This window comes from Myodes glareolus, chromosome 7 (genome assembly GCF_982192425.1).
Source record: "Myodes glareolus chromosome 7, mMyoGla1.1, whole genome shotgun sequence".
In the NCBI taxonomy this organism is placed as follows: domain Eukaryota; kingdom Metazoa; phylum Chordata; class Mammalia; order Rodentia; family Cricetidae; genus Myodes; species Myodes glareolus.
In genome coordinates this window covers 103,558,779-103,583,013 of record NC_142032.1, presented here as the reverse complement: position 1 = coordinate 103,583,013, position 24,235 = coordinate 103,558,779, and the positions used below count along the sequence as shown (strand labels likewise).

The 24,235-nt window shown below is 49.7% G+C and overlaps 1 protein-coding gene across 7 annotated transcripts; it reads right to left on the bottom strand.

Moving 5' to 3' along the window:
* Positions 1-367: 367 nt before the first annotated feature.
* On the bottom strand, positions 368-15,547 carry P2ry2 (purinergic receptor P2Y2). 7 transcript variants are annotated; one of them, XM_048429504.3, is made up of 3 exons: positions 15,199-15,547; positions 7,069-7,271; positions 368-2,481 (listed from the first exon to the last, which is right to left on the bottom strand). In XM_048429504.3, the coding sequence occupies exon 3, from the start codon at positions 2,475-2,477 to the stop codon at positions 1,353-1,355; it is 1,125 nt and encodes a 374-aa protein (XP_048285461.3). In that variant the 5' UTR covers positions 2,478-2,481; positions 7,069-7,271; positions 15,199-15,547; the 3' UTR covers positions 368-1,352. The 7 variants fall into 7 exon arrangements, with proteins under 7 accessions (XP_048285461.3, XP_048285462.3, XP_048285459.3 ...); XM_048429505.3 differs by having other exon boundaries at positions 7,078-7,271; XM_048429502.3 differs by having other exon boundaries at positions 6,741-7,271; positions 15,199-15,545.
* Between the last annotated feature and the right edge of the window lie 8,688 nt (positions 15,548-24,235).

Genomic DNA, 24,235 nt, shown 5'->3' with positions numbered 1-24,235 from the left:
GGGAGACAGGGACCTCCTGTCCTTGAGGTCAAGTGAGACCTGTCAACTGTGTCTATTCCTGCCTAAACCCCAGAGCTGGCCCTGTCCACTTTCTGGCATTCTAGGGAACCCTCCCTGACCAGGGGTCACACAGTCCTAGCTACACAGTGTGGTTTGTGATGAAGTACCCTGAAGTACCTTTTAAGAACCAGTTGTTGGGATAGGTGTGGCATCTGCCTGTAGTCTGAGCACTTAGGAGATGAAGACAAGAAGGTAAGAATTTCAGGGTCAGCTTCAACTACATGGCAAATGTGAGGCCACCAATGGTTACCTGAGATCCCATCTAACCAGCAACATTAACTTCCCACTCCCCACAAAAAAGAACCAGTTGTTGATTTTTACGAATTTTGCAGAGGCTGCCATTGTATTGGCAATTGGAAGTTTGAAATTTGATTGGCCACGGTGGTGCTATTTGCCCCACAGCAATTGTCAGTGCTATAAATAAAGGTCTCCCTCCCAGTTCAGTTAAATGGTTTGACATTCACCGGCACATGTGAAGTTATGTGAACTGAGAAACCCCAAGAACTAGACTCCTACTTGACGCTTCTCTGTGCTTGGCATAGTATAATACAGAAGACAGGTGGCTTAGAAGTGGGGTTGACCTGGGGGTCTGAAGAGGGATCCCTGATAGAGACTTCCGGGAGACAGTAGTCAGAAATAACTGGCCTTTTCCTTTGCATAGGTGACGAACACTGCCCCGGCCAGGCCCTGTCCTCTGACCATGCGGAGGAGCACTGCCCGACAGGCGGCACAATCTTTGATATAAGTTATGATTTCTATCCGGCTTCCGGCCCAGGGGAGCCTCCAGATGGATCTGAAATCAGTCCTCAGGTGTTTGTCTCTTGGCCTGAGGGTCAAGCCTTTGAGCCGAATCCACTGGAGTGCCCAATTCCATCCCAAGTGACGATGGGGACTCAGCACTGCTCACTTACAAGAGTCCACTAGTCACCTTGTAATCCCATTCCTATTTCAGGTAGCTAGCCTGGATTCTGCTGTGTCTTCTCTGGGCTTGCTCCTCCCTTGGATGTATGAGGCTGAAACAGCCTTCCTGAACCCCAGCCTTGGCAGGGATGGCAGCTGTCTGCATGGGAGTCAGGTGTCAATGCCTTTCTTAAAGTATGATTTCCCAACTCACATAGATAAATGATTGGGGACTTTGGGGTCCTGTTACTGTTGGAACCACAGGATGAGTATTCTGAGCTGTTGCCAAATGAGAATTGCTATGATCCGCATCGGAGGACATCGGCCCATTTGAACAAGCCTTGGTTCCTTACAGCTTCCACATGAACTAGAGCATGCCTGAGGGCTCTGACCTATAGTCGAATGTCCTTAGTTTCGTCCCCAGCTGGAGTGGACTCTGTCCGTCTTGAGTCATCACTGCTGATCGACACATCTTTCCTGGCTGTGTCAGTTCTGTGAGACCTTTGCAGGCCCAGCCTGCGACGAGCCTGGGGACGGGGGATGGGTTCTGTGGGTGGCTTGGCATCTCGGGCAAAACGGACAAGTCTCTGCCCTGCCAGGAAGTAGAGCACAGGATCAAGGCAACTGTTGGCGCTGGCCAATGGCCGGGTGATCTTGTATGCCATGTTGATGGCATTGAGCGTGTGGCAACTGAGGTCAAGTGATCGGAAGGAGTAGTAGAGGGTGCGGGTGACATGGAAAGGCAGGAAGCAGAGGGCAAAGACGGCCAGCACCAGGGCAATGGTGCGCACCGATTTGCGCTTGGCCCGAGGCAGACCTGTGGTCCCATAAGCCGGTTTGAGCAGCCGCCGGGCCATGAGTACGTAACAGACAAGGATGATGGAAAAGGGCAGAGCGAAGAGGAGACTCAACATGACGGAGCTGTAGGCCACAAAATGGCTGAAGAGCTCTCGGGCCGAGGTGTCATGGCAAGTGATGCGGGTCCCCCGTACACTGGTGGTGACAAAGTAGAGCACGGGTGCCTGGCAGGCCAGCACCAGAATCCACACCACTGCAGCCACGCGGCGGGCATAGCGGGCACGGCCCCAGCGCAAGGAGTGCAGAGGACGCAAGACACCCAGGCACCGGTGCACACTGATGCAGGTGAGAAAGAGGATGCTACAGTAGAGGTTGGTGTAGAAGAGGAAACGTACCAGCTTGCAGAGCACTGTGCTGAATGGCCAGTGGTCCCCCCGGGCATAGTAATAAACCAGCAGTGGCAGAGAGGCTGCGTAAAGAGAGTCAGAAACCGCCAGGTGGAACATGTACGTGGTGGAGGCGTTCCAGGTCTTGAGGCGGCACAGGAAGATGTAAAGAGCCACAACGTTGAGGCACAACCCGAGCACACACACCACGCCGTAGGACATGGGCAGCAGCACGTACTTGAAGTCCTCGTTGAAGCGGCACTTGTAGCCCAGTTCATCCCCCTCCCAGGTGCCGTTGATGGTGCTATTCCAGGAGTCCACGTCTGCTGCCATTGCCCTGAAGGAAAGGCAGGTGTGAAGAGGAAGCCATCAGGACTGGTGCTCAAAGGGACCCCCCCCCCTTAAGATTTGCCTAGGGCAAGAGGTATAGCTTAGTAACAAACCACTTGCTTAGCATGCAGGGGGCCCTGGGTTATACTCCAGCAACACACATACTAAAGATTTGCCTAAACCAGATACGGTGGCACATCCTAACTCTTGGGGAGGGAGAGGCAGAATTGTAAGACCTGCTTGGGCTATATAGTCAGTTAAAGGTCAGCCTGGGCTACATAGTAAGACTCTGTCTCAAAACAAACAAAACAACAACAAAAAGATCATCTACAAAACAAACAAAAACCCTCACTTGTTTACCCAATCCAAAACTTTTATTGTCATGTGATCTGCATCTCTCCTGGACCCAGAATCTCCTAAAGCCTCGGAAACTTGTGAGATCCATGAAAACCAACATCACACAATTCTAACATCATGGCAGGGCAAACAAAGTCCAAGGGTTGACCCTCGCCCATCAGCCTGTTGTTGGAAGTGAAGCACTATTGGGGCACAGCCACACCTGTGTTGAGTTGAGTGGTTGTCATCAAGACCATGTGGTCTTTAAAGTCTAAAATATTTACTCTAGAACCTGCTGACCCTTGATCTAAATCCCTGAACCATAGAGTTCAAGAACGAGGACTCAGAAGCGTGGGACTGAGATCTGGAGATTCCAGATGAATTGCAAGAGATTTGATCACACTGTGTAAAGACATTTCTGTTTTACCTCACCTGCCTAAGACACCTTCTGATTGGTTTAATAAAGAGCTGAATGGCCAATAGGCAGGCAGGAGAGGATAGGCAGGACTTTCAGGGAGAGAGGGGAACTTAGGGGAAGACTCTGAGAGGTAGGGGATTTGCCAGTGAGGAAGATGGATGTACAGTATGGAGGAGAGGTAATGAACATGTGGCAGAACATAGATTGATATAAATTGGCTAATTTAAGTTTTAAGAGGTAATTGAAGGTGGTAGCGTACTCCTTTAATCCCAGCACTCAGGAGGCAGAAGCTGGAGGATCTCTGTGAGTTCAAGGCCAGCCTGGTCTACAAAAGCTAGTTCCAGGAAAACTCCAAAGCTACAGAGAAACCCTTTCTCAAAAAACAAAGCAAACAAACAAACAAACAAACAAAAAAAGAGTTAGTTGAAAACAAGTCAAGCTTTCGTAATTAAAAAGACTCCCTGTCATTCTTCGGGAGCTGGCATCTCTGGCCTGGGCATCCAGCATGCCTGGAGCCCTCATGGACTTTTAAACTCAGTCTCCATTCTCTGCGAGCTGGAGAATCTGCAACGGTCTCCATCTTCTATCACCCAGTTTCTTGTTCAATTTCCTTTTTAGATTTTTAATTGTGTATATGTGTGTGTGTCTGATGCCTTGCCTGTGTGTATATCTGTGCACCAAGTATGTGCCTGATGCCTGCAGAGGTCAGAACTGAAACTGGAACTGAAACTATGGAGCTGCTCTGTGAGTATTGGGGACAACCAGTCTTCTGCAGGAGCAACCACTGAGACATGTCTCTAGCCCTTTGTTTAACTTTTTTCTTTTCATATTTTCAAGACAGGGTTTCTCCATGAAACCCTAGATGTTCTGGAACTTGCTCTGTAGACCAGGCTGGCTTCAAGCTCAGAGAGATCCGCCTGCCTCTGCCTCTCCCACTACCTTCAGCCCCAGTACTAGAATTAAAGATGCACACCAATACCACCTGGCCTCAACTTTTTGTAAAAAGGTTTTACTATTGTATTCTGGAACGTTACATCTGTTTACAGCAATTCTGTCCTTCACCTGTGAGAAGATGTCCAGATGGAGCAGTGACCTTCCTGAAGAGTCCTCAAAAGTCTGGAGTTACGTCTGGAACAGGTAGGGGAGGTTCCCTTGGTGGAGCCTCCCTGGTACCTTTTGCACAGCATGCCTTTCCACCCTCTCTGGGTCTGCTCTCACAGGGCCTGGGCAGCCACTGGGCAATGAATGCCCGGAGGCCTGGTGGCCACTTTCCTCCTCTCTGCATCCACCTTGTGACCAGTGAGAGCTCTTTCAGACTAATGTGAGGAGCCCACATCTGCCATCCCAATACTTGAGAGGCTGAGGCAGGAGCAGCAGGGTTTGAAAGAGCCTGGGCTACATAGAAGGCCTGTCTCAGAACAAGCAGTGAGGGGCTGGTGCGATGACTCAGTGGGTAAAGGCACTTGCTGCCAAGACGGAGGTCAATCTGAGGACCCCACACAGTAGAAGAAGAGACTCCCAAGTGGTCCTCTGACCTTCACATGGGCACGGTGCACATACATTGGCAGACACACAAAATAAACAGCTGACATCACAAATATGAAGTATGTGGATAAAAAAGGAAATAACAACTCTGCCTGGGCTAGAATATAAAGCTTTTGTCCAAAGGGGTCTAAGGCAAGACTTGACAGTACATTGTAGTAAGTAGTGGATAATTTGCTTCCTTCACCTTCATTCCCTTGAAATAATAATGCTGTTTGGCTACAGAGAATGAGATTGGATAACTAAATCATATCTTATTGAACAGATTTACAATAAATAAAAAACCTTTTTATGTATCTATTTATTTTATGTATTTGAATGCTTTGCCCACATATATGTACATGCAACATGTGTGTCCCTAATGCCTGCAGAGATCAGAAGGTGATCAGAATCTCTGAAACTGGAGTTAGGCATGGTGGTGAGCCGCCATGTAGGTTCTGGGGCCTCTGCAAGAGGAGCAATAGCTTTGAACCACTGAGCCTTTCTCCAGGCCAGAAATATTAATTTAACAATTTATGTGTATGAATTTTTGCCTGAATATAAATGCACTGTCATGCACCCTGAATGAGGCATCAAGTTCATGAACTGGTGTTACAAATGGTTGTGAACCACCAAATGGAAATCAAACCTGGGTCCTCTGTAAGAAAACTGTTAAGCTATCTCTCCAACTCCAAGAAATAGTAATTTTAACAACAACAAAATGTTTTTAAAACCAAAGTAGTCCTCCCTTGGAGGCACTTTATGGAATTATTTTCTCATTTTCCATAATAATTCTACATTCTCTCTGTTTAAAGCAAAGCAAAACAAAATGACAATACCAACACAGCTCTCAGCTGCAGGCAGGGAGCAAGTGTCCTGGACTGAAGGACAACAGCAGACTGAGCAAGCCTCCCAGGTAAGGAGGCCCCACTCACTGGTCTCCACTGAGAGGCACAGCAGGCCCTCTCCCGGCCTTCTCTCTAGTCAGCATCACTGATTTCCTGCTGTTCCCTGCTGGTGGAATCTCTGACACTTAGAGGTAGGGTGGGAACTTCCTCGTCCCCAGAACCACAGAGCTCCCTTTCCACCTGTCTTAAGACATCCTGGCCTCTGCCCTCCAGGCCAGCTGAGAACTCTATCACAATGGCCCTGGTCCAGACTGACCCTGCCCATCCTCTCTCTCTCCCTAGGCCAACTCACTAATCTGTAAAGCCCATTTGCTAGTTCCCAGCCCTCTCCTCTAGCACCAATTCCTGATCTCTACTCCCCTGAAGCCTCACCTCAGCTCCATGGAGACTGCTCTGTCTGACTTGGTCACTGGCCCCTCCACTGGCTGCTTTGCTGCTATCTCCCGTTCTGGCTGGCGGTGTCCCAGGAACTCCCAGTTTCATGGAGAAGTGAGCCCTAGAGAGTCCATCCAGGCCTTCTCACTTTGTTCACATTGGACTGACTGCCTCAGAAACCTTTCCAGAATAAGCCTTTAAAGACGAGACTTGTCCCAACCATTTCTCCAGGCTCTTTCTCAGTGTCCCTTATCACTGAAATCTTTTCAGTTTACCAATTCTTTGGGCCATTTCTCCAGCCTTAAGGTAGCCTGTCTTTCCACTCCCGCCCCAACACGTTTCTTTGAAGCCTGGATCCATGTGATGATTTTCTCTGTACCTATAGCCCAGTAAGAGGCCTGACCTACAAGTGCTTCTTGCAAGAAAGGATGAATGAATGAATGAATGAATGAATGAAGAGGAAATGATGCATTAGAGGCTGTGGGAACTCAGAGGAGTTGAGCCCACAAGTCATGAGGCTCAGCCAAATCCTTCTCCTGCCTGAGAGGGATCCTTCGACCACCTCTTTTGTTTAACACTGACAGGACCCAGATGACCCTTCCCTGCCCTGCCCTGCCCTGCCCTGTCCTGCCCTGCCCTGCCTTTCTATGCTGTAGCTAGGAAAACAGTCTGGGATTGGTCAGGTAGCTGAGGCAACCCCATACTTACCCTGATCCACCTCTGGCTCAGTCTAATCAGTTCCTCAGCATGCAGCCCCTCTCCGCTACCTTCCCATTCAGTGGGAATCTGATCAGGTTTAAGCAGCTCCCGCAAGGCGGCATTCAGTACCTGGTAAATACCTACGTAGAGGTTAAGTTATCTGTTTTGGTTATACTGGAAGGAACTGGAAAAACTAGGCTTGACACTGAGGGTTGTCTGGTTGCAGAACCTGGGATAAAGGAGCAGAACACAGTCCCTGCCTCGGATCCCAATGATGCAAGCAGAATTCAGTGCACACACACACAAAAATGCCCAGCCTCCCAGCCGGGGGACCTGCCTCCCACACCCGGCTGGACTTGACCAGTCTTGCTCTTGGTGCAGTGAGGATGCTCAGTGTGGGCTCCAGTTCTTCACTCATAAATGCTCAGGCCTGGACCAGCCGCTGGGACCAAAGCAGCAAACAGGAAGAACAGGTTTCTGGGCCTGGGGCTATGCCCCGCCTCCAGCATTTTTCAGGGCAAGCAGCTGCCTGGAGGGCTCCTGTAGACACCAAGAGACAAAGAAGCAAATGTAGGTTCAGAATCTGTCAGTCCAGCCATATTCTCTCTCTCTGTCTCCTCTCTCTCTCTCTCTCTCTCTCCCTCCCTCCCTCCCTCCCTCCCTCCCTCCCTCCCATAGATTGCCTCCTCTTATTTAACTGTGGACTGAGTGTAATGATCTGTCCTGTCTCTTTAAGAGACAAGTCCCGCCCACTCCCTTCCTGTCCGCTGAGGCAGGCAGATCTTCCGTCCTGCCTGTAGCCTGAGCCTCTTCCTTTTTCATTTCCCTCTCAAAGAGGCAGCTTCTGTCTCTTTGTCTCTTCCACTTCTCCCCTTCCTCCCCTTCTCTCTCTCTCTCTCTCTCTCTCTCTCTCTCTCTCTCTCTCTCTCTCTTTCTCCTTCTTCCCTTCCATAACCCACTAAATAAATATCCAACCAACCTCACTCTGTATGGCGTGCCTATCCATGTCTCTGTCTCTTGCCCTCTGTGTGGCTCCCTGCCCAGGTACAGCTGCCTTTGGAGACCTGTGACGTGGTCTTGTGGCATGCCCATCTGTCTGTCTCTCCTCCTGGCCCACTGCAGCCACTAGGGGAACTGAGCCATCCCTGCCTGGGACTGGCTGCTCCCAGGACCAGCCGCCGCTGGGAGACCTGCAGTGTTTCTGCCACGGCAGCCTCTGGGGATCCTGCAGCATTTTTATTTAATCCATTACACTGAGGCCCTAAAGAAGCCAAGAGGAGACCCAGTGTGTTTGTCCTGGTCACAGTGCCCTCTACATGCCCACACACCCTGTTATCCCCTGCTAGCTCATATGTTCCAGGAATGGGCTGTTCATAGCCTCCTTCTCAGGCACCCCCTTTCATAGGAAGGAGACTTTTGTGCAAGTTCTCTCCTGGTATCTTCAGAGTCCAGCCAGCCTTCCGTTGGCCCTGATTCTGCACTTCAGCCCCACAGCAGGAAACAATCAATACCTTCTTGGCCCAGCATATACAAGCATAGCACTGCCAACATACCTTTGCCCAGGATAGGTATCTAACTAGAGTGCCCTCCTCTTCACTCCACATCTAGACATTCCTCCACAGGTATTGCAAATACACACATACAACACACTTGAACATCCAGGTGCAAATGCATGTAGACATCCAGACCACACACTTTCACATCCACATGCACAAGTAGGGAGCATATTGACATGGTCTAGATGGGGCCTGGTACAGCCCTTGGAGCTACCTGAGCTGAATGCCCATTTAACGGAGGAAGAAACTCAAGAACAGAGCTGAGCCGTGAGCCCCTCATATACAGCAGACACGGGATTTGCTAGAGAGAGGATACAACTGCCTGGGAGAAGGACCCCTCTGTATGGACAGGTCCTAGCACCCACCAGAAACCTCCTGAATATTTTTTTAACTTTATTTTATTTGTTTATTTTGGTTTTTTAAGACAGAGCTTTTCTGTGTAACTTTGGAACCTGTCCTGGAACTCACTCTGTAGACCAGGCTGGCCTCGAACTCATAGAGATCTGCCTGTCTCTGCCTCCCAAGTACTGGAATTAAAGGTGTGGACCACCACTGTCCAGACTAAATTTTTTTCTCTTGAGAAAGAGTGCTATACATCTCTGACTTCAAACTCACCATATAGCTGAGGATGAACTTCACTTTCTGATTCTTCTGTCCTTAGCGTCCAAGCGTTGGGTTTATAGTTGTGCCCCACCATACTCTGTCTGTGTGGAGCTGGGGCTACAGAACCCAGGTCTTAGGAGTGCTAGGCAAATACTCTCCCATGTGAGCCACACACACCCTTTCTCTTTGGTCCTGAAGGTTGAATCCAGAGCTTGAAGCATGCTAGGCTAGTGCTCTACCACTGAGCTACGTTTCCAGCTCCCTAATATCTTTTTCCATCTGCTTACTTTCTCAACAGTGGGGGAGTGGAGCCCCCAAGCTAGAGGTGCAGTGTAAAGATGGGAGAGCAGGAGGGGATGGGTGGCTGCAGGATAGAGGACCAAGACAGGGCCTGGGAAGTACCTCTTGGCCACTGATGAATTGATGCACCTAGGCTGACATTGGCCAGAGTGTGGGTTGCTATCTGGCAGTCTGCTGAAGAGTCTGGTGGCAAGATAAAAGAGCTCCCCTTTTCAGCCTGTCCTCCGGAGGTGCCTGACCAACCAGCTAAGGCAGAGCACACCACTTTCTCAAAGGGCCTCTGCCATCCTCCTAGGTTCCCATCTCTCAACATTCCACCCCATCTGATGCCCATCACTCACCAAGCTCAGCCAGCGGAGTTCCTTAGACATGCTTGTATGCCCTTTGCATTGAAGTAGAGACACAGGACTAAACTTTCCCTCGGAACCACCATCCTCTTACTTCAGTCCTTGCCTGTTCAACTTTAACTCTTTAGTCACATTGTCTTCTTGATACCTACCTTTAACCACATGCTCTTGAGTGCAAATCCTTCTATAGCTCCATACTGCTGCTAGGTTAACATACAAGGTTCTCAGTCTTGCCCTTAAGGTCCTGGCTGAACTGGTCCCTGTCATCACTAGAAAACCTGTCTTCCCTTCTCCCCAATCCTCCTGTCTCAGTACGACTGAAGCAGTCGCATGGTTCTATCTCACTCAGGGATAGCTCTCCGTTTTCTACCATCAGTCTCGTGGGGAGAGCTGAGCATTCTCCGTACCCATTTTTATGTTAGGTGGCTTCATGAGCCTCTTCATATTTAGCCTGACGGTTTCAGCAGGCTAAAATAACCTCCTTAGAGTCACAACACCAGCAAATAGCAAAGAGTTCTGCTGTGCCCTGACCACTAGCTCCTGCCCTACCCTACCGTGCCCAGATGCCGTCCCCAGGGAGATCCCCGGCCATTCACCTTTGACCACCTCCCAAAGCTCTGCCTCTTTGTTCCATCTCCAGAAGAGGAGGTCTGACAACTCCAACCTGGTTCTTTCTCACTAGTCCCAGGCTAGTAAGTCTAAAGCCAAGAGGAGGAAGCAGAGTTGATCCTAGGCTGGCAGCGGACTTTCCTGGGTGGTTGGACAACATTCCAGTTCCTCTACTAGGGTGGCTCTGGAATGCGCCACCTGCTAGGCTGGTGGACCCTGTCCAGCTTCGCAGGGGAGAGTGTCTTATCATGGCTCCAGAGGCCCTGTTATTACCTGCCTTTGTCAGAAAGACATTTTGGGAGGGAAACTGAGGACCTGGACTTAGAACAGCATCAAGAGGGAGGAGCGAGCACAGGGTGTGTGGGGAATCTGTTCTGCCCTTTCCAGATGTTAGGTGGGCAGAGCTGTCAATCCCAAAGCCAGCTTGTCAATCTCTTCTTAACAGAATAGAACTTGCTTGTGAGCAAAAACTTCACACACACGCACATAGACACACACACACACAGACACACACACTACAGAATAATAAGAGAGGAGGTTGCAATGCAGGGTAGAGACAGGAGGGATGGGAACACTCCCAAAGACGAGACAGGCAAGTAGCCCTGAAGGAATTAGGGGTGAAGCTACGGTGGCAAGGTGGAGCCAGGCTGACCTAAGATCAGTACCTCACACTCCAAGACCCATCCTCGGGGGAAGGAGGTCCAGAGTCCTCAGCAATCCACCGTACACCGCGTTCCTAGGTTTGTCCTCTGGTGGCTCTGAGATTACATTCTTCCCTGCTCTCCGGATGTTTGTTATCAAGGTCAGGGGTCAGGAAGACACACCCAGAAACAGACGTGACAACAGGCTGCTCAGGCCTGAAGGAAGCCAGGAGGCCCTGCTAGGAAAGGAGACCCCTCCTCGGGAAGGCTTCCTGGAGAAGAGGACACCTGACTTGTGGTTAGAAAGATGCGGAGGTGTCAGGTATGGGGAGGAAGAGTAAGCACAAATCTGGGCAAGATGATCTGAACTCTAAGCAACCTGTGGTTTGAGCATAGTACAGGCAATCTAAGAAGCACAGGATTAAGAACCTAGAAGTCACTGCCTGTCTGTTCCTTTCCAAACATCCTCCAAGGGGTTAGAGGATAGCAACTCCCCCATCTGTGCCTGGTGTGTTACTCCAGGCCTAGTCTGGGGACACAGCTCAGGGGTGACCTCTGATCGTATCAGGTGGTGTGTCTGTAGTGTAAAACCTCCACAGAGCACAAAGCTGAGACTCCAAGGAAAAAGGGCCTACCTAGCCAAGGCAGGACTCCAAATCATGGATTTTACCTGGCCCAGCTCAGCTGAGTACAGCACAGGGTTCCTTCAGAGATGGGCTAAATGGGCTCAGAATCACAAGAACCCAGACTCCTCCCCAGCCAAGCACACCTGAGTGCCTCCAACAAGACCCAACTTGGAGCCTGCTGTGCTGTGCAGTCTGGGTCAAGTTAGACCCAGTCCCTGAGTGTGAGTTCTTTACTGGTCAAACTGGAAGAGGCACAGATCCATGAGAGCAGCTCATGAAGAACGAATAAGACCAGGGAGCAGTGGGAGTGGGGACCCACAAGGAGGAAGACGTATACAGTCTGGAGGTGCAGGCACTGTCTTCCCATCATGGCAGAAAAATGCTGAATTCTGGGGCACTACAACACTTCTCATCAGGAGGCCTGCTCTGGGTCCCCAGCAGAGAGACAGAGGTCATGGTCCAAGCTGTGACCAGGGAAGGGCAGGAAGCATCCATCTTGAGATAGGAGAACCCAGGTTCATATCACAGGATGCACAGAAGATGACGAGACAGACTCTCCTCTGGGCAGTTTTGACTTCTGAGTCTAATTCCAAGAGTGCCTGAATCTCATGCTGTTCCTTCAGTTCACCTGCCGAAGCAGGTGCTGTGTCCAAAGCTCTGTTTCTTGTGACTCCAAAAAACCTTGGCTGAGATTCTCAGAACCCCAGGAGTTTGTGCTCAGAGTAACACAACAATAACTCACAATCTTAAGAGCCACAAAGTTTCAGCAAACGCCTGCTAGTGTCTGCAAATGCACAGCTTCAGAGGATGAGCTCTGTCAGGCCCTCTGAGGAGTGCACAGGGATGGACAGGTTATCTTGGGAGATCCAACCATATCCAAAGGGAACGCAGGGACTGGGGCAACCTGTATCCTGGGGAAGTGGTTAGTGGAAGCTTCCCCAAGGAGCTGTCCTTAATAGATAACTTGGGGTTGTCAAAGCAGACAGAGATGGGGAGGGAGGAAGCCCAAGCCAAGACTCAGAGGGTGAGGGTACAGGCTGTTGAAGAAGTGCCAGGAGATCTTGTGTGGTTGGCATGGAGGATTAGGTGGCATGGAATGTGTGGGGGCCAAGGAATTCATACGAAAGGTCTCAAATGCCAAGCTGAGAGCTTTTTCTCCTGCTTAAAAGGGAATGCATTCTTAGAGTTGACCCTTGCAAAGATGGCACCAATGGAAAGCAATTAGCACCAAGGAGTTTGGAGGGTGGGTGACCATGGAAGAGAATGTACATATAATGGTACAGTCTTGGTCCGGAACGCCCTGTGAGCTTCCTTTCTGACCCAAGCCCAGGACTGGGCAAATCTCTCTTACAAATTGAACTCTCCAGGAGGCTTTATCCATACAAACTGGAGCGAGGCCCAGTGCCTAGACCTCTCTTCTGCAATAACAGTGACAGAACGTGAATATGCAGGGCTGAGTTGGGCCCAGCAAGTCTAGGATGCCATTCTCTCCATCAAGGAATCCTGCCACTCTTTCTATAGCAAGACTGGAGCAGGTCTCAGGGCTTGGGCGGCAGGGCTATGAAGGAGCTACTCTCTCTCTCTCTCTCAGACCCAGAAGGGCTGGGGTATAGCTCAGTTGGTAAAATGCTTACCTAGAACGCAAGAAATCTTTGGTTTGATTGCCATCACTAAATAAAACAGGTATATACCTACAAGCCCAGCATTCAAAAGGTGGAGGCAGGAGAATTAGAAGCTAATACCACTCTACAGGCTGAATTCAAGACCAGTCTAGTACATAAGTCTCAAAATGTGGAGACAGGAACCCACTATGGTGGCTCTTCACAAAACAAGGAGTTTCTCTTCTGAATATCCACTGTACCTGTTCACTCATTTCCAAAATACTTCCTGGCACTTGCCCTGTGCCCTATTGGTGCTGGATGAGAAGGCAGCGATGGCCCAGCTTCATAACACAATTGACTGACTTCTCTAGAGATTAAGGAGGGTCCTGAGCCAGATTCTTCCCATTAGGCCCCACTGGTGGCTTAGGAACCTAAGGGCATCTCAGGGGAAAGGATGGGTTAAAGGGTGCACAGACAGGCCAGGGGAAGGCAGTTAGGGGGACAGAGGAGATGCCATTGGAGGGCACTTCTTACTTAGCCAGTCAGCAAGATCTTCCCGGTCCTGTAAGCAGACTGGGAAAATGGTGGCTATCCAGGAACAGCTGGGTAATTAGGCCACAAGAAAGCCCTATGGTGGTACATGCTTTTAATCCCAGAGCTTCAGAGTTAGGTTACAGGCAGACCTCTGTGAGTTCGAGGTCAGTCTGGTCCACATAGTGAGTTCCAGGCTAGCCAGGACTACACAGTGAGAACCTACTGTCCAATCTCCCTTCAGCCTAGAAACAAGTGGCATAGCCTCATCCTGAAGCTTTGGTCCTAGAGGGGAGGCCTCAGCTGGGACAGGTAGGCAGGAGTCCCAGTTTTTATCTGGCTTTGTGACCTTGGACAAGACATTTTCTATTTTTCTCATCTACAAAATAAAGATTCCTTTCTCATGGAGCCTTTAGTAAAATAAAATGAGGAATTTTTGTAAACTGTAACAACAATTCAACAACATTCCAATAAATAGCATAAGTACTTTTTAAAAAAGGAAAGAAAGAAATTACAGTCATGAAATTAAAGATCTGATGTCGCCCTTGAAGCTTTGGTGATGTCCTCACACGGCCAGCTGGTTTATGGGGGTGTGGGCAAGAGGGCACCAGAAAGCCACAACCTCAGTCTAATGCTGGGCAGCCACTCCTGAGGATTACCAGTAGGCCAGCCTTCCCATCTCCTCAAAACCCAGGAGACTCCGAAGCATAGAGAAGACTGGCAGACAGGGCTTGCCCCACCCCTCATGCAGGATGGTGCTGGCACTGACCTCCCTTTAGAGGCTGCCTGTTCACAGAATCCCCGTCCTCACACCCCCATCCACAGGTAACTGACACTTCCTTGGAGCCCCAACCTGATCTTCAAAAGTCATTATTTCAAACTTGATCCAAAACAAAGTTGCTGATCCAGGGACTCTGGGGATGCCTTTCTGAGAACAGCTGACACCTAGCCCTATAAATCCCCAAACCAGAAAAGCTAGTTTCCAGCAGGATCTACACTTGGGTCTAGCTCCTGTAGATCAGTAACACACTACACACACACACACACACACACACACACACACACACACACACACGCTAGCCCTAATGAGGTGGGCGCTGTCTATCTTCTGCCATACCCTTCTAGCACCACCTGCCAGATTAAAAATTTCCAGACAGAGCTGGGTGGTGGTGGCACGCACCTTTAATCCCAGCACTCAGGAGGCAGAGTCAGGCTGTTCTCTGTAAATTCGAGGCCAGCATGGTCTACAAGAGCTAGTTCCAGCACAGGCTACAAAGCAACCGCAGAGAAGCCCTGTCTCGAAAAGCAAAACAAAACAAAAAAGTTTCCAGACAGATTAAAGTCTTAACTGTCCTTACATGAAACTGCACCACCTCCACCCCTCCCACAGCCGCTGCCACTGTCTTCCCCATCTCACCCCCCCACACACACACACTCCTGCAGCGGGCCACCCAGAGTGACTCTGGGGAGAGAGGAAGGAATACAAATACAAGAACTCTCAGGGCTCCCGGGTCTCTGTCCACAGACTTACGCCTCTGGGGTACCCACAGACTAATTCAAGTTCAGTCACTCACTTCCCAGGGGTGTGCGCATTCACCCACTAACACACAGATTTCCCCAGTACACTGGTAAACACACCAGGCTGTCACTCACCAAGATCCAGAGGAGATAAAGTTCAATAGAGTACCGGCAGCTCAGCCGGCTCTCACCATCCAGTTTTGTTCAATATCGGGGCTGGGAGCCAGGGCCCACGGGACAGTCACGTAATGAGCTCTCCTGTCCGGCGCTGAGTCGACTGTAGTGCCAGTTCCCAGGCCACACCCGGCGGCGACCTCTCCGGCTTCCGTTCCCCTCTAGGCTGCCCACCTCACCTCCGCGATGCGCTGGTCCCCTTCAAAAGCCACAGTCGCGATTCCTGGTTCCCAAGTCCTATGCCCAGCGGCGCAGGGGCCCACGTGCCTGGAAGAGCGGCGGTCCCCGCCCCACCCCGCCTTGCTCCGTACCCCACGGCCAGGCAGCAAGCAGGAGGGCGGGGCGGACTCTGAGCAGACGCAGGAGCCGTCCGGGACAGATGCCTCCAGTCTGTCACCCGCTTGGGACACGGCCTGGTTGTACCACTGCGAGGTCAGCATGTCCGCAACCGGTGTTGAGCAGGGAAGGCGGGAGGCGACCATCCTGGCTGGGAAGAGTTCACCTGTCTCGTTCCTCATATCAGAGGGGAGATTTACAGAGACGCCCAAGTTTTAGAAAGTTTGCCTGGTGCTGGCATGGCTCCTGTTGCTCCCCAGCCCACCAATGGACCCTTACACTAACCTGCAGCCTCCCCTTCGCTGCTGCCCTAGTCCATCTCACTTCCGGACGGATCTGCTCCGGACTACCGGTACCTGGAAGGGTCTTTACCCCTTTTACCACCTCCATCTGCTTTCTCTCTCACTTCACCTCACCAACAGGTCCCTTAAGTCCCTGTTCAGTTTGTTCTCTCATCTTGAACTGCCTCAACTCTTCTCTCTGCTCTGCTCTGAAGATCTTCTATAGCCACGAACCCTATTTACGCCCCTGTCCTAGTTTGAGCACAAAAGAGCAAAGACCACATCATCCTTCTCTCACTGCTGTCCTGTTCCCATTTCTGACCCAGGAATCTGGAACGGAAGCTCCGGGCCAGCTTTAGTGCAGAGAGTCCCACTCAAGGACGCATTTTCTGCGAACCGGAGTCAGCAATTCTCACGACCCTACTTCCACTGTCCATCCCGGGAGTGTTCAGATGCCCAGACAGATGGCCGTAAGGCCAAGTTTAGAGCAGGTGTTTTCCTGTGGCCAGGGAGCTTGCTCTCTGCCCTGGGGCTGTAAGCCTTGTAAACTGTGCTCCCAGCCCCAGAAGGGGCCCAGAAGGGGTGCTGGCTGCGGCCTTGTCTAGAGTGACGAAGGTGGACACACAGAACTGTGTGGTTGAGCCTCCCTGCAGCCTCTTGGGGCCTTCACTTAGGAGACAGGAAGGCACCTTGTTTGACCTCCTCTGCTGACTGAGAGCTGGTGCAGGCAGCTTCTAGAGACCTAGGTTTCTCTACAGCTGCACTGCTGGCTTTAGGGTCCTAGTGTGAGGGAGTCTTCCTGGTTATTGAAGCCCCAGCTGATTTCCTTTTCCTGGTCTCCTTTTTGAGCCGCTAGACCTTTACTGTAGCTGCTGCTTCCCCTGGGAGCCGGCTTGAGACCAGCCTCTAGGAGACCCCAGTGGCCAGTGGCCAGTCTTGGACTTTGCACTTGCTGCTGTCTTCCAATTTCTGATGTTACAGTCAAAGAGACGACATCCCTGAGCTACATAACATCTGAGTTTTCATGTCAGGTGACCTAGTAATGCCTGAGGAAGAGAAAAAAGGTTCAGAAGGACCTCACAGCCTGTACTCAATCCCAGTCTTCCTTCAACTTTTCTACCACTACTGAGTCCCAGTCTATCTCTTTCTCTGTTGTTTTCTTTATTTTGTTTTTGTTTAACTAGGATCTCCCTATGTAACTCAGGCTGGCATCGATCTCACAGCAGCCCTCCCGTCTCAGCCTCTTGAGTGCTGCCATGCTTGGCTCTCAGTCTGCTTACTTGCTCTTCTGACAATGCCCTTGTTTAGGGTCTTGCTCCTCATCTGAGTTTCCTTGTTCAGAGGAGTGAGTATCCCTTCTCAGAAGAGTCTGGAAGGCTAGGTTCCCTGATGCTTTCCTACATCAGATTTTGTGGAACCACATGTAGCAGCTTCCCCACCGCCCAGCACTGCTCCCCTCCCCCATTGCCCAACACCGCTCCCTTTGCCATCTTACCCCGACTTGAGCAACTTTGCTTTTGAAAGACCCCCGATTTGGGGAGACTCTCACTCGAGCCTCGGGAAGACGCAAACCCCCCCAGTAACTCATGAGAGACCGTCCTTGCTGCAATCACACGAGGTTTAATGACAAGACGACAAGACGGGGACCAGTGCACTGGGGCCGAGACTCATAACCCACGCAGGGGAAGAGTTCGACCTCGAGTGACCAGGAGAAGTAGTTTTTATAGGAAGAAACCACACAGCCCAGTAATCCGAAAGGGGGGGTGAGGGTGTCACAGAAAATTTCGAAAATTCCAGTGATGATTACAAAGGGGCAACTCCCTGCCTCTCAAGATCATTAATCAGCTAATTCCTATTCCAGTGATAATAATTACTAGGGGGTGATAATTACTAGGGGGAATCTCTCTGTCTCTCAAGATTACTCTCAAGATTATAATCTACATTTATCTTCAGCTAGTTCCTGGAACCCTGGAACTGGCTAATCCTAGATTTCTGATTCTTCTCTTCCTGCTAGATTTTTGGCTCTATTTTCCTGTTAGGGGGATCTGGATTTATCCAGGTCTTTCACTTTCATATTTTGATTTATTCACAACTTGAGACATTTCATTAAGACTGAAAGAACTTAGAGCCTGTATTGATCCAGTCAGGAAACTGAAGCGCAGTGAGTCACAGTACCATATGAAGGCTAGCACAGCACTGAGGGTGTCTCCCTGAACTTCGCAGCCAAGGCAGGCTAATGGTAAAGTCCAGGCACTGTGATGATCCCTGTGGGGTGTGAGGAAGCCACAGGGGCAACTGCATTAGCAGCAGCAGTTCAGGAGGGGACTGGCAAAGCCCCCACCCTGGCTCCCTGAACCCACCTCGCATTAGAAGGCTCCCTGTCTCTCCAGTCCTGAGCAAGCATTTGCCTCCTGGCAGGCATCTTTCTCTCATCTCCCCTGAGAAGGTTTTCTCCCTGAGAATCCACAATTGCCTGGCCTAGCCTCCAATCCTCCAATGCCGTCTTTGCTTGAATGATGCCTCTGTTTCCCTTCACTGACACTCCCTGCTTCGTACTCTGGGGAGGAGGGGGCTTCCACTGCCTTCAAGGCAGCCCAGCTCCCCAGCCCCCACTCTAGGCCTTACCCTCTCTCTGCCTCTCCTCCAACCTGTACTAAGCCAGACAGTCTACAGTCCTGAACCCTTACTCACCTCCTGCTGGTGCTGGCCACTCCCTCTGCCCTTTGTGTTTCTCCGGCTTGGGTCTCTTTTCTATTGACACTGCTCTTCTAAGACCTCCTCCAGATGCCACACCTCCCTGCACACTCTCCCTAACCTCCGCCCCCCCCACCACAGGGATCTTTTTGAAGGTGTGGCACAGTCTGTCCTACACACACAGCTGGATGTCCCTGTCACATGATCAGTCTCCAGGGCTCTTTATAGTGCACCTTCTTTGAGCTGGCTACTGTGAATCAGGCATTATCGTTCCCATGGTACATTGAGGGAAGCCAAGGCTCATATACATGTATTGTGGACCTAACTCTGGAACTGTATGTGCTGAGGGAAGGCCCTGAAGAGTTCTTGGATCATGGCTGGGCCCTGCTGTTGGGGCCTAATCTGGCAGCTTCACTAGGCAGAACTGGGCCATCCAGCTTGTCTTCCTGGCTCCCAAAGTGGTTGTGTGAACCTAAATGATCCTTTCTATTATCCTTCTTCTTTCTCTCCTTCCCTCCTTTGGAACTGGGACTGGGCTCCTCAGGTTTCCCTGACCAGGGCCAAGACTTGAAAGGCAAATGAATGCTGGGAGGTCTCTGGCTGTTGGCATGCCAGGAGGCAGCCCTCTAGAGAGGCAGCTCTGAGAAGGAGAAAGCCAACGTGACAAAGGCACCTTCCACCTCCCTCCACAAAATTTTAAGATGGTGACAGAAGAATTAAGTACTGGGCTGGAAGTCGTGGCACATGTCTTTAATTGGGAGGCAGAGGCAGGTGGATCTCTGTGAGCTGGAGGCCAGCCTGGTTTACATAGTAAGTTCCCTGTCTCAAAATAAACAGGCACTAATGGTATAGCTCTTACACCTAGGAAGCTAACCCTACCCTTGGGCCTCTCTTTCCTCACCTGTCAAATGGGTTAATGGCAGCCATTGAGCAGGAGGAGGTATGAGTAGGAAGTTCAGTGACCAGTCTGAGGACTGGCTAACTGAATAGCGTCTGCATGGACATCATTCTTTTGTTTGTTTGTTGTTTTGGTTGGTGTTTCTTTCTTTCTTTTTTTTTTTTTTTTTTTGAGACAGGGTTTTGCTGTATCTTTGGAACCTGTCCTGGAACTTGCTTTGTAGACCAGACTGGCCTCGAACTCACAGAGATCCACCTGCTTCTGCCTCCCAAGTGCTGAGATTAAAGGTGTGCACCACCACTCAGCAATGTGGATGAATTCTTGACAAAAATTTGATTCTTTTTTAAAAATTTATTTCATTTTATGTTTGTGAATGTACCACATGTGTGCCTGGTGCCTGTGGATGTTAGCAGATAGCGTCAGAGCCTCTGGGACTTGAGTCAGCTGCCATGTGGGTTCTAGGAATCAAACCTGGGTCTTCTGAAAGAGTACCAAGTTCTTTTAGTTTTAGGTGTGTGTGTGAGTGTGTGTGTATGTCTGTGTATGACACACGCATGTGCATGCACTAAAGTGCAGTGCTTTCAGAGGCCAGAAGAAGGTTTCAGATACCCTAGAGCTGGCACTACAGGTGGTTGTGAAACACCTGATGTAGATCCTAGAACCCATCTCAGGTCCTCTGAAAAAGCAGCAAGCATTCATAATCACTGAGTCATCTCTCCAGCCCCATTGATTTTATTCTCCTTTTCAAGCACTCAGCCTCTGTCAGAGAAGTAAGTCCCTTTCTCAGTGCTGTACAGAGACTTAGTGCGGGAAGCCAAATCAGAGAGGCAGAGTGGAGGCTGGGGTTTGATAGAGAGACACACAGAGATGGAGAAGGTTGCTGAGACAAAGATAGCCATTGTGCAGACACAAAGACAGGACCATAGAAGCCTTCTGGGGGCTGGGCTAAATCATGGGTGGAGTATAGTGAAGCTCTCCATGGTAACAGGGAGCTGCCAGGAGACACCTCCTCATCCCTTCCTAGCTGGGATAGGAGGAAAGCACGCAGGAGCCAGAAGATGGTCAGTAGGAGAATCAGATCCGGGGCTGGACCCCAACACCCTGTTACAGCCCCTAGACACAGTCTTCCACTAGGGCAGACCGCCCCAGCTCCTCTCTGGTAGTGTGTCCCATGCTGCTCACTGTGTGGTCTCCTCTCTCATTCAGGGCAGTGCCAATCTTATAATATGCCTTCTGTACTCCCCATCACCCTAAAGCATACAAGACATAGTCCCTTAGTGCGCGCTTCAGAGCCTTCTGTGATTTCTTCCTTGATGCCCTTCCACAGTCACCTGCTCCACTCCTCATCAGCCTCTCATACCAAAGTCACACGGGACACTCACCATTGTCCACGCCCCTGTCTTTTTACACACACAGCCTTGTACTGGTGTGTGCTTTTCCAGTCCTGAGGAATTCTCCCCCAGGTTTACTGTGCCTGAAATCCTCCAGCAGTCCGCATTCCTCCACCTTCGCAGCTAGCTAGCTTCAACCTATCCATTACCACACCAGCCCACTGCTCCACAAATGCTGGCTTCCCCAACTGTCTCCAAGGCTTGGCTCACCCATGCTGACTTGTGTGGTTTGCTTCTACAAAGCCCTACTGGAAGGAGGGCCACATTTGAGCTGAGGCTTACAGGGTGGGAATTGTACCTGTCTGACTGTGGTAAGCAAGCAGCAGAGTATAGGAAGCAGTGATACCGGCTTCAGCCTCCCTCAAACACTTACTGAATCAGTTTGGTTCCTGGGTTCCAAAACAAGAGATTCAGAGCAGTGGAGGCCATTGTCCAGCAAGAACATTCATAGACTCCCGGGGTGTCTGGGTGTGGTGCAAACACCTGTAATCCCATCACTCAGGAAGTAAGAAAATGCAAATTTGAGGCTAGTCTGACTAAAGAGAAAGACCCCTGTCTGAAAATAAACAAAACAGGTTGGAGAGATGGCTCAGTGGCTGGAGAGGAGGTTCAGTGAGTGGAGAGGAGGCTCAGTGGCTGGAGAGGAGACTCAGTGGCTGGAGAGTTGGCTCAGTGACTGAAGAGGAGGCTCAGTGGCTGGAGAGGTGACTTAGTGACTGGAGAGGCGGCTCAGTGGCTGGAGAGGAGGCCCAGTGGCTGGACTGGCCACCGGGGGCACGCCAGGATTCTACCCGTTGCCAGCTCACACCCGCTTGCCCGCCCAGCTGCAAGCCGCTCTCCGGGGACCCGCTGCGAGCAGCTCGGGACCAACTGGGCTAGCGCCTGCTCTGTGAGCTCGCTGCCTGCTCACATGGCCCCCACAGTCATCTCTGCCTTGGTACTAGAATCCGCTGACTGCCTACAGCTGCCGCCTGGGGCCACCTGGGACACTCCAACATTTTTTTAAAGTATAAATCTCTCTCTCTCTCTCTCTCTCTCTCTCTCTCTCTCTCTTTCTCTCTCTGTGGTGTATGTGTGTCTCTCTGTATCTCTCAACACACATACATAGTTTTATAATCATTATTTTACAACCAGTTAATGATTGAACTTCAAGTTTTAAAATATTTTTATGTATTTAGTGTGTTTGCATGTGAGGGCACATGTGTTAACATGCATGTGGAAGCCCAGAGGTGATGTGAGAAGTCACCCTCTATAGCTCTCCCACCTTATTCTTGAAACTGTGTTTCTCAATCAAGCCCAGAGCTGGTGTACTGGTTCATCTCAGTGATCACCTTGCTCTGAGAATCCCTTTTCTCCACCTTCCAAGTCTGGGCTTATGGGCGGGCTCCTGTGCCCACCTGGCATTTTCATGGGCCCTGGGGTACAGATTATCATACTTGGATAGTAAGGCCTTTAACCACCCAGCAATCTCCTCTTGCATTATAGTTTACTCTTTACCTAAGTGAACATAGTGGCATATGAGTCCAGACCTTGATAATCTAAGGCGGGAGTTTGTGCAACAAAATGATAGTCTATTTCAAAACCAAAACAAAAAAAATTCAACTCTGCACCAGGAGTGATGGTGCATGCCTGTGATCTCAGCGCTTGTGAGGTAGAAGCTGGAGGATCAGGAGCTCAAGGACAGCCCAAGCTTTAGGAGGCCCTGTTTCTAAATGAAGACAAACTCTTTTCAGAATACTAAGGTGTGGAAGACATTTTGCTTAAATGCATTTACTTTTAGGGAACTTATAAAGACATGTTGGGATTTGAAGCTGTTGATTTCTTTGAGACAAGGTCTTCTGCAGCCCAGTGTAGCCTTAATCTCCGGTGTAGCTGAGGTGGCCTTCATTATGATCCTCTTATTTTCTGTCTCCTGAGTGCTGGGATTACAAGTGTGCACTGCCACGTTCATTCCTTTGTTTTGTTTGATTCCTTCTGAAAAACAATGTCTCAGGGCAAGAGAGATGGCTTCATGGTTCAGAGTACTTACTTCTCAGCACCCACATGGAGGCTCACAACTGCCTGCAACTCCATCCAGTTCCAGGGAATCCAAAACCCTCTTCTGATTTTCACAGGCCCTGCATGTTATAATGTACAAATGCAGTCATGTGCTCATGTGCATGTGCGCGCACACACAAAATAAATAATAAACAGTTTTTAAAAACAATGCCTCACCATATAGTGGTGGTGCGCGCCTTTAACCCCAGCACGCAGGAAGCAGAGACAGGTGGATCTCTGTGAGACTGAGTTCGAGGACAGCCAGAGATGCATAGTGAGACCTTCTTTTGACACAAACAAACAATAACAAACCCTTAACTGTCAACCCTTAACATAGAAAACTATTTTCCCTAACTGGACCAGTACAGAGGCGCAAGGAATAATCAACCAGACACAACTTACACCATCATCACGGAAGGACATCTCAGGCTTCTCTCCATCCTGAAGATCCACTCACGTTTATTATATCAAACATCTCTTAATCCCCCCACCCTGCTCATTAATAGTCTCTTTCCGGGAAAGCACGGCTAGGGGCAGCACCTGCAGCTAAGTCATGAGCTTCAGCAAACACCTCTCCTCAGACGATCTACATTTATAACAAAAGAGAAGGAGTAGCCCATCCTGGCTATTGTTGAGGGCAGTGACAGGCTGTCTGCAGGTCTATGTGACCACCTCAGCGGGCCTATGGCTTCAGAGCCTGGCTGCCACAACATATAGAAATATGGGCCCACAGTCCACTCTCTCTTATTAAATTTTAACAACCCCTGTCACGCCTGCCTTAGGCAAAGTCTTTTTCCTATTATCCAAATTTTTCCGTCTTTGGAAAGTGTCAATTGTGAGTTTTTTTGTCTTAGGCATCTGGGGAGAAGCTTTAAGCCCATCATTGACTGTCAACTTCTGTAAAGAAAAGAGATTAGTGGAGAGAAATATACTTTTTAGGCCCTGTGTATCATAGCCAATATTTTTTGTCAGGATATATCATAATGTTTTATGAATAATTGTGTTCCCAAAAGCTATAGTCTCCTATTTTAAAGGAGAATAGAATCGCCTGAATTGAAAATGTTTTTTTTCCATTGGTTTAGAGCATTATTTAAATCTAACATTCTCAGCATATGCCTCAACTCTCAACATTTACTGTCACAACCTCTCTTTTAGCAATTGTCAATAGCATCAAGTCACAATTATGATTTTTTTATTTTATCAGTCAATACCAAATTTTCAATTTTTTGTATCATAATTTTATATTTAGCCGGTCAGTATCAGCTCTCCAATTATCATATTTTATATTTAGTTGGTCAGTACTAACTCTCCAATTATTTATAATTTCATATTTTTTCATAATTTTATATTCTTTTTGGTCA